Source organism: Xiphophorus couchianus, chromosome 13 (genome assembly GCF_001444195.1).
Source record: "Xiphophorus couchianus chromosome 13, X_couchianus-1.0, whole genome shotgun sequence".
NCBI classification, from domain to species: Eukaryota; Metazoa; Chordata; class Actinopteri; order Cyprinodontiformes; family Poeciliidae; genus Xiphophorus; species Xiphophorus couchianus.
In genome coordinates, this window is record NC_040240.1 from 21,698,752 (window position 1) to 21,722,556 (window position 23,805).

General features: G+C 35.4%; 1 protein-coding gene across 5 annotated transcripts in view; it reads right to left on the minus strand.

Moving 5' to 3' along the window:
- col14a1b (collagen, type XIV, alpha 1b) overlaps positions 1 to 23,805 on the minus strand; it is a 139,630-nt gene that overhangs the window by 86,030 nt on the left and 29,795 nt on the right. For all 5 annotated transcript variants that reach the window (XM_028035230.1, XM_028035227.1, XM_028035225.1 and 2 more), the window contains 6 exons: positions 5,554 to 5,712; positions 5,363 to 5,482; positions 4,274 to 4,438; positions 3,110 to 3,271; positions 2,745 to 2,914; positions 42 to 168 (listed from right to left, as the gene is read on the minus strand). In XM_028035230.1, the coding sequence (XP_027891031.1) occupies positions 42 to 168; positions 2,745 to 2,914; positions 3,110 to 3,271; positions 4,274 to 4,438; positions 5,363 to 5,482; positions 5,554 to 5,712 (903 nt within the window). The remainder of the gene's footprint in view (positions 1 to 41; positions 169 to 2,744; positions 2,915 to 3,109; positions 3,272 to 4,273; positions 4,439 to 5,362; positions 5,483 to 5,553; positions 5,713 to 23,805) is intronic.

Here is a 23,805-nt window from a genome sequence, read left to right on the forward strand (position 1 = left end):
TAAAAAAGTTATTTTTACAGGTTGTAACCACAGATGCTTACATGTGGTGGCACTTCCTCTCAGGGCCTCGCTGGCAGAACTTCGGTAGACGGCAAAAACGGCCACCTGGTACTCAGTGAGGGAGTTCAGATAGGTCAGCTCCACGCTGTTCTCTGTCCCCACAACCACCTGAAAGACAGCCTTAAAATCAGGATCTGGATCTCCAAACACTGCTTTCCAATCACTAAATAAACAGAAAAAAGTTTCATATTAAGTTTATTTATTGCCAATCTGCTTTGTCACAGTCCCAGTTGTTTTAGGCTTTTTAATTCTTATAAATATGGGCAAGTTTAGGTTAGTAGCTTTTACCACTAATTAGACTTACTTGAATGCCAATGTCTTATTCTTCACATTTTTAAGTGACCATGACAAATACACCTTTGTATGAGGTCATGTTTGTAGACTGGGAAAACAGGAAGTCTTGGATTACAAAATAAAACTACCAAGATGCTTGGATCAATTAAAAAAATGATTGTTTATAGTTCTAAAAATACTACAGTGACACTTCTTTAATAGGAATTCTTAGGAGTGCTAGTCAAAAAGGATTTTATTAACAAATGTATTTCCTAAAATGCGATTTCTTTAACCAAATGAATGTACTTTAATTAATGAAGGGTTATTCACTTGCAATGAATAATAATTTAGTTTGAGGCTTTTTACATATCTTTATTAAGAGTGCCAGTAAGCATGAAAGGTGTTGTATTCTTTTTAAAAAGCTGGAATTAGCCAGTCAGTCGAGGTTTCTACCGATGTCCAAAAACATTATCAGGTAAAAATAAAGTCAAAGTCTGAGCCAAAAAACTACAAAAGATTACTAAGTACTCGTATAATAACTATAGAAATTAACAGTTGAAAATAAAAAGGGAGGAAACATTTCAACCAATTATCTTCTCACAAAATAGTTTTAGCTAAAATTTATTTCTGGTTTTTCATTTTCTTTAGTTGTCCAATAAATTACTTGCAAGAATTTCTAGCTTGCAAACACACCACTTGCCATTATAATTTTTGTTTCCTTTAAGAGATTAAATGAAAAACTGTCAGAGGAGAATCAGACACAGCAATTGATATATAACAGAAAAAATCTAAGAGCGAATCAAGTTTAAAAGCAAACTTAATTAAATCTACTTTTACTATGCAACAGAAAACTTCCGTACATAAAGTAACCAGATAAAAGATGTAAGTGTGCATTGAATAAAACCCCAAACAAGCCTTGGAGCAACTAAAAATTTCCAGTTTATTACCTTATTTGTTTAGCATATTAATGTTTTCAATGTTCCCATCTATATAGCAGCTGGGACACAAAGGTGGATACAATCTTGTTTACCTCAGTATTAAGAGGCATTTGGTTTTATGATTCCCTAATGGCAAATTCCACATAACAGTCCCCATTTACTATGCAGATCACTCCAAGAAATGAAATTGTTGAGGTGACCCTGAAAGGATTAGCAGAGCGGCTTTAATTAAAAACGCCATCATTAAATCAGCACTTAGGCATTTTATTTGCCTTGTGCTGGGAAATCCCCTGCAAACTAATATCAATTAAGGTGCCTAAAGAAAACACTCTAAGACTTGGGACTTGATACCTAGGGTTTAGTGAACATGGGAGATGTGATAAAAATTATAGTGGTCAAATCATAAATATTTACTGTAGTCAGGTTCCTTTCACAACAGAGACAGGATGTTTGACAATCAGATCACTGGTGGCCTTTGTCAGCGCTTGGAGAAGTCTTTAGAAATAATCTGAGATGCTTTCCATCGTGCATGATTGACTGCTAGAATTCCCTAACTGTTTAAAAAATTCATAAAACTTCAGTAGGGAGGTTGTGGTCGTTTATTATCATGATGGCAATAGTGTATATCATGGTCATAAAAGTCATTTCACAGAATGTCACTTGACTGCACTGAGTCAAACGTAAAGTTTTTTACGCAAACTGCTTCTTACAAATGTAATACCTGAGCATGCAAATACATTTTCACAGTTTTATTTTACAGACTTAAACTGTTTGGAGATGGAAAACTTCATTAAAAAATCATAACGACATGGATGAGTTATTCTGGTGCTATGTGATATTAGTTTGTCTACATACAACCCTAACCCTAACCCTGTATGTGTCAAGGCAAGTGGCCTAATGTTTACGGCAACATAGTATATATTTCACAAATAGTTATTGCATAGTGTAGTAGAGTGATGACTGTTTTTGTCGCTTGAAATAAATATTTTGTTGATGCATTTGGACAGCCCTGGAGTTCTTGGAGACTGAGAGGTAGTCCTAATCTGGTGTGAAAGAGATATCACTTACAGAGTTTGGAATCAAACATAGTGTAATTGTTCAGGGTGGTATGACATTTCAAGTGATTTTCTTTTTCTTGCTTTTGTGGATTATATTGTTTCTGGCCTTGGATCATAGATTTGGAGTTAAAACTAAGACAGAAATTTAATCAGTTGCATGAAGACACCCTCTGATAATTCAGATGGATAAAAAAACAAAACAAATTAGAGCTGAGTTCAAGACATGACTATGGAATAATTAAAAAGCATTGAATATACTATTCAGACTTTGGATCAACCAGGACAATCCTGATGTCATAAAAAATAGCTGCAATTACGTGAATATGTAAATCAAAAACAAACAAAAAAAAAATATATATATATATATATACTGTACATTCAAAGTTGAAATAAAAATACAGTAGAAACCAAATACTTTTTCTTCTGGTTGTCCTCCACTGGCTGGATAGTACACCACTCGATATTTCTCCACCAGGCCCGGCGCATGCGTCCATGTAACCCGAAAACTACGAGCTGTTATCTCTGATGTCACGAGATTACGAGGGGCTGCAATAGAGGTGACGGGTGGAGCTGGCTCTCCTCCTCCTGCAAAATTTAAAGACCAAATTAGAAGTGATACATGCAGTGTTCAATTTGTATAAATAATATTAACAAAAATGTAAAAAAAAAAAAACAACAACATATATATATATATATATAAAAATGCTTACGCAGTTTGACACTGAATTTAGTTGCTAATACATAACCAATGTGCACTAGGATTTATTAACCGAGTTGAACCTTTTATTTTTTTGTCAAGCTGTTCCACACGGTCACAGACTGTCTTGGTGAGACCTTCCACGATGTCACTCATCACACTGAAGTCTGCCACATTATAGACGTGAGTCTCCTCAGGAGGAGACGCAATGGCCTTCAGCTCGTTTTCATCTGCGTTTTTCACACCTGAAAGAAGAGGAGAGAGGCAGAAATGGAGAGAGGAAAATTTAGACTGTGAGGCAAAAAAAACAAAAAAAAACAAGAAAGGTGCAGAGGAGAGGTTTTGGATGATGCAGGAAAGAGAGAGAATTTCACTTTACAGATTGGATAAAAAATTTAATTATTGAGTTATTATCAGAAATGTTTGCATAACATGCAACAAATATTTTGTCTAATTTCTACAACAGATGAAAGTCTGAATTTTAAAACTTGCAATTTAGGGGAAAAAAAGAACTATCGCACAAATTGCTTATCTGCCTTGTATTTTAATGTTCAAATTTAAAAAAAATATTTGCTGTTCTAGCTTTCTATGCATTTAATATGTCACTAAGCCCAGGTAGGATACTCATGTACACTATATGGAGTCATACTAGATAAATCAGCATCTACGTTCTGATGATGCTCATTTGTCAGAATAACGGTACCTTTTAAAAATAATAACCTGTCCCCAGGTGATAAACATACTTTTCATTAAGCCAACATTTATGTGTTTTTTGTCTTTTCATTGATGTGATTTAATAGTCTAACCACAAATATTAAGCTTTTAATTAAATATATTTTTTAAAAGGAGAGGCTTGAAAACATCAGTCTGTAATTAATCTATATAAACTGTTTAACTTAACAAATGTAGTTAATAATAATTTGTTTTAAATATTATTCCAATGTATTGAATATGACTGGTGTCAAAACGTTCAGTTGCATAGAGTCAATGCATATGTTGTAGAATACTTTGCATATATATAAAACAATAACCCAATAAGTATTCTCAGGCTACACTATGCAGACACTCTGTCTGCACTGTTGCTGAAGTGTTTCCAGCGGCAGGGTGTTCCACTCCTTTAATTGAGCTAATGGTTATTCCACTATTCGGGGTACTCAGGGATTGTACAGAACATTAAGCTCTCTTTCCAAAACATTTTTACTTGATATGACAAAGAAAATATATGAGTTAATACAGAGAGGACATACCAATAGCAAACAGTTCTATCCCAGCATCCTTCAGGCTTTGGGCAGGAGGAATCACATCGTCTTGGGACTTCCCATCAGTGATGAGGATTCCTATTTTTGGAACACCAGGCCGGGACCCAGATTCTACTTTGAAGCTGTTTTCCAGTATAAAGGTGAGAGCCAGACCTGGATTGTTGAGAACAGTACAATGTCAGTGAATAAAAAAAACAAAACAAGATAATCAAAGTAGAAGTTGCAAGTAATAAAATCTGAATATTGGAGTCAATATGTGGTGCTGTTGTACTAGCATTAAAGAACACTGCACTGAGTATTTGCTTGACAAGAGGACATCTAGTGTAAAATGACAAAAACCTTGTGCCAACCAATTATTTTAAAGATGCATTATGTACTGGCTTGACGGTTTGGTTGTACCCTGAGTTTCCCTCTGAGGTCCTAAGAGAAGCTAAAACTTGTCAGAACCAAGGCAGGAGCCACTGTCAGAGATAGTAACTTAACTGGTCTGAAGTGTCGTTATTAGTTTGACAAGGATTTTTTGTCTCCTGAGTTTGATCACATTGTGTGATCAAACTTGCAATAATAGTTCAGAGGTAGCTCACACTGACATCTCCGATTTCTGCACTGAAAATCCAATCTTGGATTGATTGATATATTAATGCAAATTTTTAAGAGGAATATTTATAATTAATGCAAACTGTTAACCACATAATATCTCATCCAATAGATACTACACAATAAAGGCAATTTCCATAAAGTAAAAATGCAATTGTAGTCCTTCTAATCTACACTACACTTCTTTTATGCTTCAATGTACTTTTTCATAATTTTCTGCTGCAGAATATCAAATCAATATTAGAAGTAATTTTTTTGTTGTCTTGACCTTCTGATCCACAGTCTCATCCGCACAGCAAAGGTTGTTATTGAATCTATAAATACCAACCTGAAATTAACTGCACCAGAGGGAATTTAATAAACCGAGGAAGCAAACTGGCTTGATTCCAGTTCCACCTCTGAATGTCATCTGTTTGCTCATCTGTGTTTGGAAGACTATAATAACCGGAAAGTAGGGTGAGAATTTGCTTGGCAGCATACCTGTCAGTGTGTTTCCTCCTTTATAGGGCAAGTTTTTCACAGCCTCTATCACAGCCTCTTTGGTAGTGTGAGCATTCAGATGCCACTCAATCCTGGGGTCTCCACTGTACTGAGCAAGTCCTGCATTGGACAATAAAAGATAAGACGTTGTTCAAGCAATAGAAAAAGGAAAAATTAAAAACAATACTCACCAATTCTTGTTTTGTCAAATTCTACAGAAAAGGCATTGACAAGGTTTTCTAGGAATGCTCGAACCAGCCTAAAGTTAATCCGACCAATACTCCAAGAGCCATCCACCAGAATCACAATGTCGGCTATGGCAGGAGTCTTGCACATGAATCCATCTTCAGCTGACAAAGTGAAAAAAAGAAAGCAAAGGCAAAAGAATTAATATTTTTAAAGAGAAAAATGGTAATTAAACCCCATAAGACTTCACGTCAGGCAATGATTGAAATAAAAATTATATCAAACTTTGATATACCAGTATAGTGCTCACACATGTTGAACCTGCAGAGGTAAAAGTAGGACAATAAGATCTGCAGCTTCTGTCCTAAAGTATTACAAAGTGTTTCATTAATTCTAATTCACTTCAACGCAGGATAATTAAACCCCAGAGGACGAGGCGCTTAGTTTCAGCAGATGAAAAATAACGGCCCACTCTGTTGTTTGTCTCAATAGTTTACTGGGTGATAAAGCAGACCAGGCTCTAATGAGCCAACAGCAGTTAATTTACAAACGCTCATACAGCAAACAGAGAGAGTCGAAGGCCAACTGAATAAGGAAACAGCTCTATTTTAACCAACCATTCCCACATCTCCTTGAAACCTCCTATAGCAGAGATCGCAGTACAGGAGCACCGACTGTTCATGCAAAAACGTGTTGTCTGGTTTTCAGAGCCAGCATGAATCTGATACATAGTTGACCCATTTGCTCCCATGGTTTATCTACTGTATAAATTTGAACCTTTTAGAGCTTTTGCAGCTGTTGGCGCATAATTTCTTACCCTACAGATATTGGAGAATATTTCTTTCAGGTCACAGCATGTTTTAACATTTTGTCAGAGTGGAGCAGGTTATAAGAGTGAGTGATCGGAGGGCTGGCAGGGGCATTCTTCAGCAGTCATTTTATTCAACATTGACAGGAACTTAGTGGGGTATCTCTTCTGGCAAGTCTCAGCAGTGTTGGAATGTGATCCTCCTCTCTGATTTGTTTGAAAGGTCTGTACAGTCATTAAATTTATATTTGGTGGGTAGAAGGAAGCAACGACACAGGAAACATACAATCAGGAAGCTGCAGTTGAAAGAATAAAATTTAAAGCTTATGGTGTTTGATGTTGGTTTTATGGAGGAAAAGGACATTGACTTCTTATTGGGAAGGCTTAACGTAGCAATCCAAAAATGCTTCATTTTGCTGTGATTTCTTTGATATTATTTAGTTAATTAAAAATAGGGTTGAAAATGTTCTGAGAATTCTGAAAATCTGAAGTTTTCCATGGAAGTGAATAAGACTTTAAACTTTGGTCCTTTATTGGGTTTTAGATATATTCGGAGAAATATAATTTAGCATATCAGATGTCAAGCAGGTACGCTTTAGTAAATATATGCTATTCCTCAATTATGCAGACATCATGCACTGTTTACTGAAGGTTTATTGAGGTCATGTCCCTACATGCACTGTGCCTTCCTGAGTTACATAGACAATTTAAAACCCAGGCTTATTGAGTTTACATATCTAAGTCCATTGACTACATAAATTAACATACTATTAATTATATATTTGAGTGCATGATTATAATTATATATAATATAATAAAATTTGCTAAAACTAACCTAATTTCAGGTTAGCTCCAAACAAATTTCCACAATTCCACTGGAAATGACTTATTTGGAAAAATCATCAGTTTCCCCAATTTAGCTTTCTATGCAACATTTCCAGTTAAGTTTTAAGAAAAAAATCCCTTCCTTTGATAAATCTAATCTAAATATAGTTTCACGTTTGCTTGCACACAGTGACATTTAAAACTTCTGATGCCCTAATTTGTGTTTTTTTTTTCTTTTTTTTTAGCTTTGACCTTTCTATTCCGATTTTACTCACTTCACTTTAGGAACTTTAAAGCATGATGCTAAAGCACATTTTTCTAGCCTTCTTGCTTTGAGTTTATATTGATATCAGTGTGAATATCCGATTTGGTCAATTTAAAAGGAACTCAATTAAAAGTTGACATTTTAAACTATTTTATACATCTTGTATTAGTGATTACTAACACAGCAGCCTGTATTACATAGAAAAAAAGATCCTTTATGTCAACATTTCCAAAAGCTGTCACACAACAGTAGATAGATAAAACAGAGCAACTTTGCTTTGATCTATTCAATCTTTTTGTCATCTGCTGAAATATGGCTTTACAGCAGAGATATATTTTCAGAATTAAGAAACCTCATCAAAAAGAAAAAACATTTGAGGCCTTATAATATTTATTGTTGTTTATACTGTCTGCAGTTCTCATACATGTGATAAATATCTATTATCTTTTTAAATGGCTTATGATAACTATCTACTTCCTCTAACTGATGATAAAAATAAGTCTTTTGACCCTTTTTCTTCTGACTTTTACATCTAAAAGTGTTGTTGCAGCAACATGGTAACACACATGTTGCAATGTTAGTAAAAATCAGATCAAGGAAGATCTGATTTTTTTATTTTCCAGTTGATCAATCATTGGTTAGTGTAATCAGACAGGAAATTGGACAATTCTGGTCAAAAGTAACGCCATGCCTACTTCTGTTTACATTCTTCACTTTATCTGCCATATGTCAAACAAGAAGGCCTTGAAGAAGAGACCGAGGGGAGTTGAGAATGCCACTGTAGTGTACATACTATCTTTCAAAGATGTTTCAGAGCTATTTCAGAATCAGGTTCCAAACATCTTTACTCTCCATGAACTTTTTGAATTGCTGCTATTTGGCAAATGGTACCTCAACTTCAAAAGCAGAATCGTTATGCTGTCTAGCTTTCTGCCTCAAACTCTTACAAGGCTTAGCTGCTGCTAAGATGATGTACCTTACATTGTTCACACCAGTTTAATTAAATTGTCAGTCTCAGTTTGTTTCTTTTTATGACTTTTGGTGAAGGTGAGTCAATTTAGTTTCTCCATTACCAATCAGAACAACTGACAAGTAACAGGAGTGGAAAACTTTGACTAGATGAAACCTGACTCCGATGTTAAACACTTCAAGGATTTAACTTTTGTTCCGCATTTCTTTCGGACAGAAGGCCTATGAATTTCACCAGCAAAAAAAAAATAGTCTGACTAAAGTATGCTCTATTTAATAATGAATTAAGTAAATCCCTGCCTATGTCACTAGACTTGACTGTCTTTAAAAACACTCAAAACTTATAACAATATCCTCTAATCTGAAATATAAAGTTACCAAAAACACAACATGCTTGGGTTAATTCGATTATGTGCTGAAATCCTTGCCACCATTTCCTGTTAGAATTTATCAGAAAATGAAGCAACAGAACACCGAAATATCCGTGTAATAACACACAATATCCCTGGATTAAAGATGTTGTCAAGAGGAAGGATTTAAACGAGTTCAATGTCAGAAAGGATGGATTCATTTCAGTCAGTGCAGGAAGCAAAACCAAAAAGTTAGACAGGGATTTAGAGCTTTAGAGCCAGCTCTGTAAAAGACTGGCACCTGGACTGATGGTGAAAGGGTGGAAGAGAGAGGAGGAAGCAAAGGAAGAGCCACAGACACTCATATATTACAGGGTGTAAGTGCAAAAGTATGTCTGTGGTAAATAACAATGCTCTTTCCTTTGGCTTGATTTCCAACTCCTACCCATTTATTATTTCTTATTCTCTGAGAGAATGCCCAACCAGCACCTCTACACTAACACCATAATTAGGCCTATTCTGTTGTGTTATAAGTGCCATCTTAGAAAGTGTCCTTATTTTGCTTAACTGAAAAAGAAAGTGTGAAATTGGTGAGAGAAAATAGTAATACTTCTTTAGGCACTTTTGGACCAAACAGTTTGAGCAGCTGGGCAAGCTATGCTAATTTGGAGAGAGAGCAAAATATCCCTGAAGAATATACAGCGTTCTGGTTGAATGTGCACTGATATAATTGTGTGATCTAACAACCAGACAATTTTAAACCATGTAATTCATTGGTCACAAACATTTAAATGTCTCATCAATCCATTCAATTCACTTTGCACCAAGATTTTGAAGCTAACATAAGCTGATGCAATGCAACCGAGTTCGTTCAATTGGCTGGCATTTGGAAAGTAGTCTCTCCCGGTGCACCATTTAATTTCCTTGGCCCTGATTGGCTTATTAATATTATCCAAAATCCACTACAGATAGTTCCCTTGGCTAGTATACCTATACCTGATTTTTATAGCTGCTTCAAAAGTTAAACTATGTTGGGGTTTTGGTCATGAATGTGAAAATACTGTAATCGCAGAAGATGAACTGGAAAACTGACCAATCATCCAGTCACTTACTCCACTGCTATCTTCTCCAACTCATCTGGGGTCAACAAGGCATTCCCTACCCTAATCACCAAGGAGATATAATCTCTCCACAAAGTAGTTGGCTTGCCCTCAGGTCTCTTCCCATTAAGACAAGTACAGAATTCCTAAGCACTTATTCGGAACACATCTTTACCAGATGACCACACCATCTCAACTGGCTCCTTTGGATGAGAGAGAGAAGCGATTCTACTCAGAATCCAAGGCAAATACCTAATTCCTAAAATATTTTTGAATGACAGGGCATCTAGTCAATTTGCAAAGCACCTTGCAATACTTAAGTTTCTCAATCTGGAGTAGAAGATCATTTCCAACCCCAATCTAAAAACCAAATTGTTAAAATAAAAAGATGCAACTTTCTTAATAAAGTAAAGCCTTGAAGTGATGGATTGCTGAATTACTTCAGCAATTCAACCACCTACATTAGAGCTATCCAGCCCAAGAGTAAGTCACAGCCTGCCGCTACTTCTTGTGAAAATGTTTAATGAATTTACTAACAATAGGATTTATCTGAAACACAAACATGTTGAAAAATGCAATCGATTGGGTCAATTCTGAGAGTTTGATAAAGAGAGTTTTAAACTATTGTCATTGTACCACATATACATTTGAAAGCTGTGACAAATACAAATTTGTTTCAAATTTGATGTTGTAAAGCTAATGAGGAAATGAGTGAGTTAGTTATGCAAAGGTATTAATTATTATGCTGGCAGCTATATTGATTACCCTCATTTAGGGAACATTCCAACATTAGCAAGTGTGTGCAAAGCTATTGTTAATGTCTTCAGTTTAAATGACACTTTTCAACTTCTCTGTACAGTTGCAAATTGATCCTATGAGATTTAGTGAAAAAATGAAATTTCGAGAGGTAAAAGCAAAGGGATGTAGAAAAAAAGAGATATGCATGAATAGAAGCAAAGGCAACTCGTTTACTGATAGATTCGTAATAAGACAGCTATTAGCAGAAAGGTTCCTCAGGCCGCTTCTTCACAGGTTAAAAAGTCAAAGTTTGAGGCACAACCCGAGACAGTGGATGTCAGGAGCATTAAGCAGAGGACTTGACCTTAGTCACCAAAGTATAAACAACATTTTAATGAGTCCTTTGTGTTTACTGGTATTCTTATGCATATTTATGTGAGTAAAGGCAAAAAGTGTTCTATGGAGACACAAGCTGATTTTAAATCATGTAATCATGATTTAAAATGCCATGAAGACAAAAGGTCAGCTCTCTCAGTCTCCATTATTCCACAATGGCAAGAATGCAAGAGAAAGTAATTGGATTTTTAAACTAATCTGGTTGCCACTTGTTTATTTATGTTCATAGCAAGGTTGTTTACATTACTGGTTGGCCAAAAATAAAGCCACTCCACAGATTTAACTAGTAAATAGGTATGAGCCTTCTTTTGGATAACTACTTGATGTGGAAAAATTACAGTTAGGTTACACCTGCTAGTTGTATTGCTATATGTTTATTCTAAGTTCTGTATATTCCCACCAAGTTAAAGCTGTTTGGGTTACATGCACAAGGTTGGACGTTGTTTTTCCCCAGCTGCATGGGAACCAGTCTGATTCCCATGCTTTGGATCCCTTATCCCTTTGTACAAAACTCATGTGTTGTCTCTGCCTGGCAGAGCTTTCCGTTTCAGACTTGCTTCATTATTGATTGTCCTGTGAGCTCTCTGAGTTGTGCACAATTCATGAATAAACCCGATTGAGTGATTTTACCTGAACAGTGCTAGGAAATAGTTTTTTCCACAACACTACTGCATTGTTGACTATTTTTCAGCTATTATTTAAGGCCTGTCTGATAAACATCATACTAATGCAAGGGCTGGGTCCATATTTCCTTTGCAGACTATCTGGTTGCCACTGCAGGCTTCCTCTCTACACCAATCCAGTTTGGGGTGTTCAAGGACTGGATCTTAATGAATTGAATTTTGGGAACCTCAGTTTTCCTTTTGGCACATGATGAGGTTCTGTTGAAACTTTCAACAATGAGTAAGCTCCTCTAAGTGTCTGAGGCCATGGTTCTTCTTCATTAGCAGTAGTAAAATTGAGTTGGAGATGGATGGATTGTTTGGGATCTTATCTGACAGAATGCAGGCATGCCACTGTCAAGGAAGTAAAGAGCCAAGTCAAAAAGCAAAGCTCTCAATTTACCTGTCAGACAGCATCCCTATCTTTATCTGTGGTCATAAGATGTGGAACTTTATAGAAAAACACAAAATCCTGGATGAAAGCAACTGAAATTAGCTTTAAGCATAGATGACTAGGCTCACTGTTAAAGATAAAACAGCTCTGTCATCTCTGGGGAGCTTTAACTGGAACAGCTGCTCCACTACATCAAAGCACCAGTAGAGGTACTTTAGGGATCTGATCAGAACTCCTCCTGGGTCCCATCGTTTGAAGGTTTTCAAAGCACACCCCGCTGGAGTGGAAGGAGAACCCAGGACAGATCCAGAACCTGGTAATGGCTTGGGACCACCCAGAAAGAGCAAGAGAGCGTTGCTTTGGAGCTGAGTGACTGGGTCTCCATACTGGGCTGCATTTCAGTTATTGTTTTAACAACATGATATTGGGAAATCTTGTGATCGCCATGATATTAGTAAATAGTACAATCAAGGTGGCAGTTACCATATATATTGCTACTGACTCTATCAATCTGTGATGTTTAGCGTTTTGGGTAATGTCATTTTCAGGTGTGAGCATCTGCTGGTGTGAGACCCCGTCCACCTGGCTAAACATTACAGTTGTATTACAAAAGCAAGTTCAAAACACTAGAGCTTAAGATATTAAGTTTTTTGCCCAAAACTTAATATCTTATAATTCCTTTAGTGTACGCTTGATCATTTATAGCACAAGATGCAATCGCAGCTAAAAAAAATTGTCCAACATCAACATGTGGAAAGCTCAGTAATTTTTGTTTGAATTTACATTAATACAGTGTACGGCTAGTCTACTAATTTCAGATTAATTGATTCATAATTGGATAGTAAAAGATGGTTAATAGAAGACCTTTTAAACAATATTTCAACTGGATGATGCTAAAACTGAACCAAAGGAGTTCTGGGTAAAACATTTTTACAGTTAAAGAAGAATTTGTTTTTATTTTAAATGTAAAATGTATATATTGTTGGTATGTTCTGACTTAATTCCTTCTTCATGGTTGGTTTCAAAGTTGAAATAATAATAATAACATTTGATAAATAAACAAAATGCTTTATCACTCCTGCGTTTTGAAACATTTTTATCCTAAAGTATTAAAAGTCTCAAGACTAAACATAAAAATCTAAAACATGTTTAACAGCTATTTTCTAAAATATATAATATGCATATAAATAAAGCAAATGGGATATTTACAGAACATGTCATGAAAATGCACATCAAGCCGTCTCAGTATTGTAAGTAATCCCTGACCTATAAACACACGCAGTTTAGAATAATATGCACTGCCAACACCTTTGTTCTTGATTCTTTGCATGGCAAACATTACCAACCTCATCATCTTCAATTACCCTTTGGAAGGCATTGCAGGTTTGAAAACCTTTTTCTATCATTTTGATCCAATTTGCCATGCCACTTCACTAAAAAATATGCTGCATCTTATGAGGGAAGTTTTACCTTAATGGAAGGCTTTTTTTTTTACTCTTATCTAAAGTTCAAAAAGATGTGCAAATCATGTAGAATTGTAGTGCTATTTAAAAGATGTTGAGCTATGCTAAGCCAGTCTTTAATGCTACAACATTTCTGTCTTAAGTTTACTGCTGCAAGAAATCTGGTTAGAGAACTTTGGCACTTATTGTGACACACTTTGTGCTTTTTTTTTAAAAAAAAAAAAAGTAAACCAGACAAAAAACAATGTAGATGTGGGCCAAACAGTTAAGTCACAGGAATTCCACCAGGTCTACAAATCAAGTACACAAACAGAAAACAGCAGGAGCGAGAGCAAACTGCAATCTGCAGTTCCACTACACATGTGAGGTTTCTGACAGAAAATATCAGGAGAACAAAACAAAGTTACTGTGACTTTCACTGTAACTCTCCATAATTAATTCAGAAAACAACTTCACACTCAGAAAACACGAAGCATTATATTCATAAAGCCTCAAATCACATCTTACAGCTCCACCTTCATTTATTGTAAGATGAAGACATTTGTTATCTGTGAGCAAGAATTTCCGTAATCTGGGTGTCTCTGTCTGTCGCAGAGACATTCTTCTTGACACATAAAATAGAGAAACTAAAAAATCTCTTCATAATTTCTCATCAAAACTATAACATTTCAAAACTGTTCCCATATCTTATCTCCAACTTAGCTGGTTCCTCATTAGGTTGTAAATAACCCCAATGTTTTTGGGGTTATTTTTGGCAGCAGAGAGACATTACTCTTTGCATCTCTATGGAAAATACTTAAATGTAAAATATTTTGTTAATAAGGAAAAGAGAGATGCAAATGGTGGTGTATTTAGTGCACACATAAAAAAAGGAAATATGATTCTTTGTGACATGGTAACTTAGATGAAAAGTGTTAGATCACTGGTGCAATGCAAGAACAAATATGGTTCATTCTGAGTGCTACAAAAAAATTATAAAGGGACATTTGATGGAAAAAGAAAAACTGAAAATGAACCAACATCAGAGTAGAGAAAAAGTAAAAAAAAGAAGCATAAAGAATTGTGATCAAGAAATGCTTCATAAAAGATTGATAAAGGAGTGAAATTTGGACAAAATAAAATTTGAGAAAAAAAAAAGAAGAAAAGGTATACAAACACAGGAGAGATAAAAGTCAGAGTTAATATGAACTTCAGATGTAGGGAAATCTGATATTTATGGGAAAATCTGAATGAAAAGAAAAGAAGAAAGATCTACAAGCATGAGAGAAATCTGCAAACTAACAAACTCATTCTGTGCTAAGAAGCCTGTAGGGAAAAGCTCCCTGGAGGAATATTCGGCACACAGAAACAAAGCCTGAACCAAACAAACAGGGAGAAAGTAAAAACTACACCAATAAACAGAAACACAAAGTATTTTCCCACAATGGCAAAAGTACAGAAAGTGCTACACTTCAAGGCACAACAAAAAGAAAAAGATAAAACAAAAATGTCTGACAAGGGCATCTAATGGTCTCAATATATGAAACAGCTTATAAATAAGCTATTTTAAAAATGACATTAAAAAAAATGCAGTTTGTTGCAGTCAACACAAGCCCTTGGAAACTAGCTCACATTTCAAGCAGTCTCAATAAAATATGTAATGTGCATTATCTTTCCATCTGTACAGATTTTCTGCTTGTAATGATATGCACTCATTAACAAAGCTCAGGCACAGAAATGCTCAAATTTGTTTTTTGCAGTTGTGTTTGTGGGAAATCTTCTTTTCCCTTTGTTTCTGTCGTTACATGCGAGTTTACTCCTTTTCTCTCATTGAAGTCTCTTTGATGTTGGCTAAATTTTCTAGAGTCTACAATCATTGGATACTACGAGGAAAAGCACCCTGTTAAACTGTTGTCCTTCTGTTGTAATACCAGATGTCAAAATGTGCACTGAGCGTTGGGCAGTTGGTTGGTATCATACTGAAAACATTTGCTGCTCTGTCTCCCTCTTTCTACCATCTGACTGCCCTCATTTCTCTTTCAAATCTAAATGAGGTTGTCACTGTGTCAAATAGAAGATGATGGAGCTTCAGCTGCTCAGGAACTTCACTGCTTTGCCAGCATTATTGCACCTCTCTACCCTCGTCGCAGTTACATACTGCCTCGCTCCTGTTTCAGTTTCACTAAATCAACTTCCTCTCCTTCCCTGGCCTTCCGAGTGCCCTACACCGATGATTTATTGGTTCATCATTCATCTTTATTTGTAGTGTAGCAGATAGACATTCCTGCAGCTGGCAGATCCTGCTGTGTCCGTCTTCCTAATGTGTTTCCCGTTGATGGACTGCGCATGTTGAAAGTGTTCCAGTAGCTCTGCCATGTTTCCAGTCAATTCCAGACTCATCTATGCCTGTGCATTCATTACTGCATTACCCATGTGGCCTAATTACTTGGACAGGCTTATCTTTGTTAATCATTTGGCCCATCTTTTTTTTTATTACATTTCCACCAAAAAGTCAAGCTAGTGTAATTTGCATGGCCAAAAAAAACCCATATAAAAATGTATATTAAGTGCATCACTTGGAATATTTTATCTAAATGGAAGATTTTTAAATTAGGAAAGCTTACTTCCAATCAGTTCTATGTGTATGGCATTCATAGCACTGAACTGGCAGTTCTGAAAGAGTTTATTCTGCTCCATCATGCCAAAATACATACTAAATAAGTGGTGCACAAAGTTGGTTCTTCAGGGTTCTTCAAACATCCTGCATGTTTTAGTTCTCTCCCTGGTTTAACGCACCTGGATCCAATGATGGCTCACTAGAATGCCTAAGAAGAACATTGACATGCTGAAAAGATTGTTACTACCATCAGGGAGAGAACTAAAACATGCAGGATGCTGGCCCTCGAGGACCAACTTTGGGCACCCCTGTGCTAAACATATAAATTTTGTTTATACCATGCTTCATTTCTTGCACATATTACAAGTGACCAAAAGAAACTTCAGATCTTTCAATATTTTGTCTTTTTTTTTTAACAAACTCGACTTTGTGACACATTAAAGACTGATTTTAAACTGTTAGAGGTTTTTTCAATAATGTTAAATAATCTGATTTGAATCTGATAGAGAATCTGTTTAGGGAGCTAAAGATTGGGGTGATGGCAAAACAACCTCTCAACATCAAAAACTTGGACATTTTTTTAGTTTACCCAAATGTAAATTATCAAAATATCAGATTAAAGATTGTTCTTGAGCAGTTCCCCATTGCCACCTGACTCAATTCAATTTATTTTTTGACAACTTTACAAGACATTAACTTTTTCTCCCATTCCACACAGTCACTGTGGGAACATAAACATAGTTTAAGTGTTTAAGCTTTTCATTTATTCATGAAAATGCCCTCAACCTGAAATGAAAATCTTTGTAAATGTTCTCAAATGGAAGTTTTGACTTGCATGAACTTGTTAGACACAGGCAAAAACTTATACTCAATAAATTTGTTTAACATCTAGATACTTGTAAAATGGGTTGAAGAAATGGGCTGACTTATATCAACTATGTTTAATTTAGCCCTTTGTGTAATCCATTTACACACACACAGCTACACGCACACACAGATACAAATACATCTACGATGTGTGGAACATTTGACACTTGCTGTGATTTCTCTGCAGCCTCTCCTTTCTGGGTGCAGTCCAATTACTGGAGGCCTGAACAAATGGTCCAGGAATTAGACCTCAATAAATAGGTTGAGTCAAGCCTAAAAAGAGTTTATGTGCTCAGTAATTGAAATGTCTTAAACTCAAGCTCCAAAAACAGATTTACTGTTGGCACATTATTTTCAATAAGAATAGGAAAAAATATATAACAATTTTACAAGCTTGAATGCTGTTCTTATATAATTTAATCTTGGTCCTGTGGATGTCGCTGACAAATCTTTACAATAATTTATATTAAGAGCTAACTACAAATGCAATCTTGTAAAACAAATAAAATGTGTTATTATTTGTATTTTGTCTCCAGAACTAGGTTTTATATTTTTTAAAAACAATAAGGCAGCAAATATACTGTGCCATAAATTGTTAAAAAAAATTTAAAATGTAAAATATAACAACCATTGTTAAATTTCTGTTTCACTTTATGATCTCACAGAAGAGACTTTTTTTAAATAAATGCTGATTAGTGAACTAATCAGGTAATTATTAGACCAACAGATGGACAAACTTACCATTAGTTGCAGCCCTATGCCTGAAAATTACATATACATTCTCCATCTGCTATCAGGTGCTCTTGCACCTTGTCACATGTAACCATAGCAATGCTGATTTATTAACTTCAAACAAACTATTAGAAGCACAATAAACTAAACACTGCTTCATTACTTTCTAAAATGTAAGCCTTGCTGACAAACTGAGAACTGATCTACACCAATACATGAATCACGTTGCTGGCAATATGATTCAAGGGCCTTGGTCAAAGGCTGGGAACCCCGCCCTTTTTCCCTCACCAAGTGAACTTTTCAAAAGTTGGTTGTGTGTATTTTAGTTTTACGGCTTCTAAAACTAAGCAGCTCACAAGCCTCTTTCTTCACAGACTTGTCTGCAGAAATGTGAAGAACAAATTTTAAAAAGTTAGCAATTCTATACTTATGGGTATAAATACAAACATGCATCCAATTAGGGTAATTTTCGCCTACATACAGGGGTGCATGTTCCTAAAAGTATAGCAATGAACACATTTATCTATGCAAACTTTGGTCAAATTTTCCAACTATTGAGACGATATTATGATCTGTAGTAGTGCGACAACACTGTGATTTCCAGTTTGAGAGAAACAAGTTTTTTTCTAAGGCTCATCTTAATTTTTCCTCTAATAAGTATGTGGACTTAAGCTGCAGTGATGTAACATGCCCCACCTCCCACTTCTGAACCCAGGTGAGAAGACCAAAACAACAAAAAACTGATGTATCTCAAATGCAAATAGTCTTAAGAGCAATACAAGCAAATATAAAGTCAGCGATTACTCAGCTGGATCACTCAACAATGTGCTTGAACAGTTTGGATTCCTTTTCTTTAAAGACCTCAACACATTTTTATGTGTTTATCACAAGTCCACACATGTCTCATGTTAAAAAAGGGGAAGGTAAAGTTCAGCAACCCAAGGCCCCTAAGACAACACATGCTGCCATGGCAACAAATCTAAAAGGCAGTGTTTATCTACATGTCTATTAAAAATGATCAGGGTGTGTGCCATGACAGGTGTGTATTGGAGCTTGCTGCAGCAATCAGGAGCAAATGATACCAGTGTAAAACTCCTTACAGAAAATGGGAAACCTGTTGTTACAGAGCTGATTTGTGATTCCAGTTTTACTCAAACTTGGAGCCTGAGAAACTGATTTTTTTTTTTACATGTACCAATCTGTAAAGTCTCTGTGTGGTCATAGACCTATATGCAGCAAAAAATAAATAAATTAAAAAAGAACCAGAAACCTTGTTTAAAAGAAAAGAAAAAAGAGTGAAAATATACACATGGAGGAGCTGAAAATGTTATAGGCATGCATGCATTTCTGAAAAATGTATGGCTGTGAATGCGAAAGAAGCACAGTAAAGCATGTCAGACTCCCTTTCTGACTACTGCAGGCAGATAAAAGGAGGAGATATAGGTATATCTTCTAAACTGCTGCTGGCTAAGAGATCCAGTATTATCAAAACAATCACATATAAATTTGATCACTTCTACTAACACCTTCTAAACTTTATGTGAATACCATTCATGAGGCAACAAACGTTCCACCGCCAAAGCCAGATCATCACTGAAGTGATGCCAAAAGTTATCTCATAACATCTTTCAGATAACAATCTGCTTTTGCAAAACAGCACTGTGTCATCAACTGTTTATGATGATGGGATTTGTTATTGCCCATTACCTTAGTGGACTTCATCCTGTAAAACATGATATAACAGAGGCATATATATAAAAATGAAGACCTGCTGCCTATCAGATAAAATCGCTTCCTCCAGTAGCTGAATCCACTTTACGATTAATGAAACAGAAACGATCTACATGTTTATTAAATGTAACACAAAGAGTCTGTTTTCAAATGTTTCTGTTCATTTTACATTTAAACTGAAGAAAATCACCTAGTTTTATGATTAAAAGTTCTGTAAATTGTGTTGTGACTCATTTTACAGATAAATCTGTTGGAGCTTAAAAACATCAGTGACTGCTATAAATTTGAAGTAATATATCTGAATTGAAAATGCTTTTTGGTTTTTCTCTTATATTCCTTATTCTAGAATGGCGATGTGGATTAGGTGAATTGAAATATGTATTTTACGACGGAAAACAGATTAAGTTTAGATCATCCAGTGAGTAATTTTACAATATGCATCAAAGCCCAACCAGAAGAAGATACCAGACAGATCAGCAGTCAGGTGTATGCACTGGCCTGAAGTGAAATGCGAGCAAAGACAGATTAGATGAGTTATATGCTCTAATGTAAGCTTGCACTCGACATCAATCACAAGATGAAGGACAGACAGCAAGAGATTTGGACACAAATCGTTTGAGGAGAAAAAAAATATGTATCCAAGATCTTAGAATCTAAAAAAACGAGCTGCTAAATAAACCACAAATAGCCTAAATTAAAGTTCAGTCTGGTGATGAACAAAGATGATCATGTCAAATAGCTGATCAGAATTTAAAATTGGATTGTCTGACATAATATTGTCAAAATTCTGAAGAGATATTTTAAACCAACATAGTGTGTTTAAATAGAATTTGTGATTTAAACATATGTGTTGGGACCCATTGTAGGTCCTACACACTTGGTGTGTCAGAACCTACACTGACCAAGTGTTAACACAAACAGAAATGTTTGTTTCTGATCTCAGAAACAAACATTTAAATATTTGTTCATCCGCACACTGATTTGTTCCATACATCTAATAAACAATTGAATGTGTTTGAAGTCACGTGATGACACTGAACCTTAGAGAACCTCACATGATTTTTGTCAACTCCAACGGAAAGTCACCTATTGACACAATGAAGTCTCTGTATTGCCAATTACCACAGGTAATGTGAGGGTCAGAAGATTAGCCAACTGACTAACTAGCCAACCTGATTCAAAATACAAATGTAAGTATTAAAAGCTTAACACATAAAAACAGCAGAAAACTGGAACTAATGTGTTTACTGCTTTTAGGAATGTTTCCATCCTGGGGCTTTCCTTGAAGCCAGCATATGGTAACAGAGTGTGTAATCTGATTTAATACCTACAAGGGATCAACAAACAAACATTGTTGAAACTCTATAGGGGGTTTGGCAACATTTTAACAAAATCCTTTAGAGTGAAGACTGGAAGACAAGAAGAAAAACACCTTACCTAAGCAATTATGGAGCAAATTTTCCCCCACAAGTCATGACATCTGGGGTGATGACTACTTTAATGTCCTACAGCTCGCATATGTTGTGTTTCACTCTATTTTACAGCCCCTGTTTGCATATTGTTTGAAGTCTGATGAAAGCTGAAAAAAGTTTTGTTTTTTACACTTTTAATGATGATGACTGAGACTTTGATTTTGCATAAAAAGGTTTTGTCACTAACAATCCTATTCAGAATGTTTAGAGTGATATTTTATAACTGTGATCCGCAAATAATGAAATATTTCATTACTTTACCGTAGGCTCCAGCATAGCTGCTGTGCAGTTAATTACAACTACCATCTGCCACCTTCAGCGATTGCAGCCTAAATTGTGATTCTCAGATAAATAGTAGCCGTAAAGCAATGAAGTATTGCAAGCCATACGTGCCCTGTGAGCATCTAGGTGACCTGCAGACATGAGCGTGAAGAAAATCTGTCACTAGGAGACAAACAGGCAGCCAAAGCTTCAGAATGACAGCCTCTCAAGCAGGCAGCCATTAAAGGTCTCATCAGTAGCAAGGCAGCAGACCAAGAACAGGCCTGCACAGCTGAAGCTGTGGTATTCAGCAAGTGTGGGCAAGGGGCAGACTGTCAGCTTTTGGCTTAGAAATTCTGAAAGGAAAAAAAAGGTGATGTTTTAAGAACAAAGGAGAGAACGCAGCTGAAGAAAACTACAAAATTATGCTAAAAAATGAAGGCAAAACTGGAGAAAGAAAAGAGTAGATGATAAAAAAAACTAATAAATTAAAATGCATTCCAGTAGAAAGTGAGAAATTACATCATATTTTAAAAGAAATATATTCAACACCTGAAAATTTGATCTGTTATTTTAATTTGCTTTACTTTAAGGTGTTGATGAAATATTAAAGTGATAATTAGATGTAAATTGGTTTAAATTTCACAACTTTCAATTTGCTTAAAGTTCTCAAAATCACTAAAATAAAATTTTTACCATGCTGAACATTTGTGCATCATTAAAATTTTAGTAATAAACACAGCAGATAAAAGGATAGCGGCTGAGACATTGAGCACAAACAGTGGCAGAGAATGTAGAAAATGTGATGGAAAGAATAAGAAATGAGCTTATAAAATTAATTCCTAGAGGGAATAATGGTGACATCCTGCTTTCATGGAGAGCTCAGGATGGGAAATGCAGAAGCTGCACGTGGGCAGCAGTCATGAAAAACAAAGCTTTCTATCAATGGTTGGCTCCTTAGTCCTCCATCTGGCCCCTTTAGCCTGAAGCCAGTTACATCAAACTGACTCACCGTGACTCTCTCTCTCACACTCACACACACACACACACACACACACACACACACACACACACACACAAGTGTGCACATTAAATCTGGACACATATGCATGTGGTTGCTTCAACAAAATGAATACATGTTCAGAGACTACAAATGGCTATTCAGGATCAAATTGTTAAGAGGATGAATTAAAGAAAGCAGTACAAGGCAAGACAAAATGCACTCAGACAAGCCTAATCCACATTTGTTCTTTGAACTGGTGGCTGATTCATAATTTTTTGGCATTGCTGTCTTTGGTGGATTAGGATTTCTTTTTTTCAGTTTAGTTTTCATTTGTTCAGGACTAGTTTTCCATTGTACTTCACCGAATCTGTTCCAAGAATGAAATGTTTTTCAGCTATAAGCAAAGAGATAGTTAGGAAGACACGTTTTGTTAAAAGGTTAGCAGCAGTTAATATTTTACTTACAACCATGTTAGAGTCTCATGTTTAATGGAAAAATATAAAAATGCAATAAGCTAAATTAATTTTTACACTGCATCATTTCTCTGTTAGGTAGTTTCTCCGACTAAGAATGCTTTAGGTGTTTGTTTTCAGTGAGTGTTTTGCACAAGAAACTCATTGGTGATACATTACCTGCTACTTCCCCTTATCAAGATAAGGAGAGGTAGCTACTACCATGAGGTTTCTATGGTAATAACCTACCAATGCAAACACAATCACAGTTTAAAGGTTCATAAAGTCACATTTTCATTAATAGGTTTCCAGTTTGCCAAACACTGTAAACTCATTTTAATTAATGACCAGCGTCTCACTGTTCCTACTTAGTCTGAAAATATTACATAAAAGACTAAGACTTTGTAGCCTCCATGTCTTGTCAGAGTTTTGCATAAACAATGATGTTGAAAGTTAGACTTGGTTAACTTCAACCTTCAAACACTGTTTACACAGCATCAACAAGATAGCCTTTTAGACAGTGATTTTTTTATGCCTTTTCAACAAAATCTGCCTTAGATGATTTGTTTTTGCAGCCATATCAGTGGATACAAAAAATAATCTTCATATTGAGGACTATTTTAATTATTATAAAAAGTAATTTAGAAAGCTCCAAACCAACAATAATTTCACAAAGTGTTGACTTTTAAAAAGCTTAAAGTGACTGAAAAACTGACTATCAAGTCACAAGTGAAGTGATAAGACTATTAAGCCCATTCCAGTTATAAATTAACATTTAATAACTATGAGCATTAAATAAAATAAACAGTTCAACCACACAATTAAAGCTGAACAAAACTGTAATTAGGTTCCGATAAACGATCTGTACAAAACCACAGAATATTTCAAAAATAAAACAATTCCCGTTAATGGAAAAACCTATTTTTCAAAGTGTTAACCTTTCATTTTCACTTATATTTAAACTGAAGATAAGCAACAAACAATAACATGGGAATGTAAACAATAACTATTTTAAACACTCCATAAAGAGTTAAGATTACGTTTAAAAAATTATTAAATTAGTAAAACAAAAATTCTCATTAAAAAAAAAACTTACTTTTTTGGCACAAGTCTCTGAATTTCAGCAAATTTAACACTAAGACACAATTACAGAAACATGTACTTTAGGCTAAA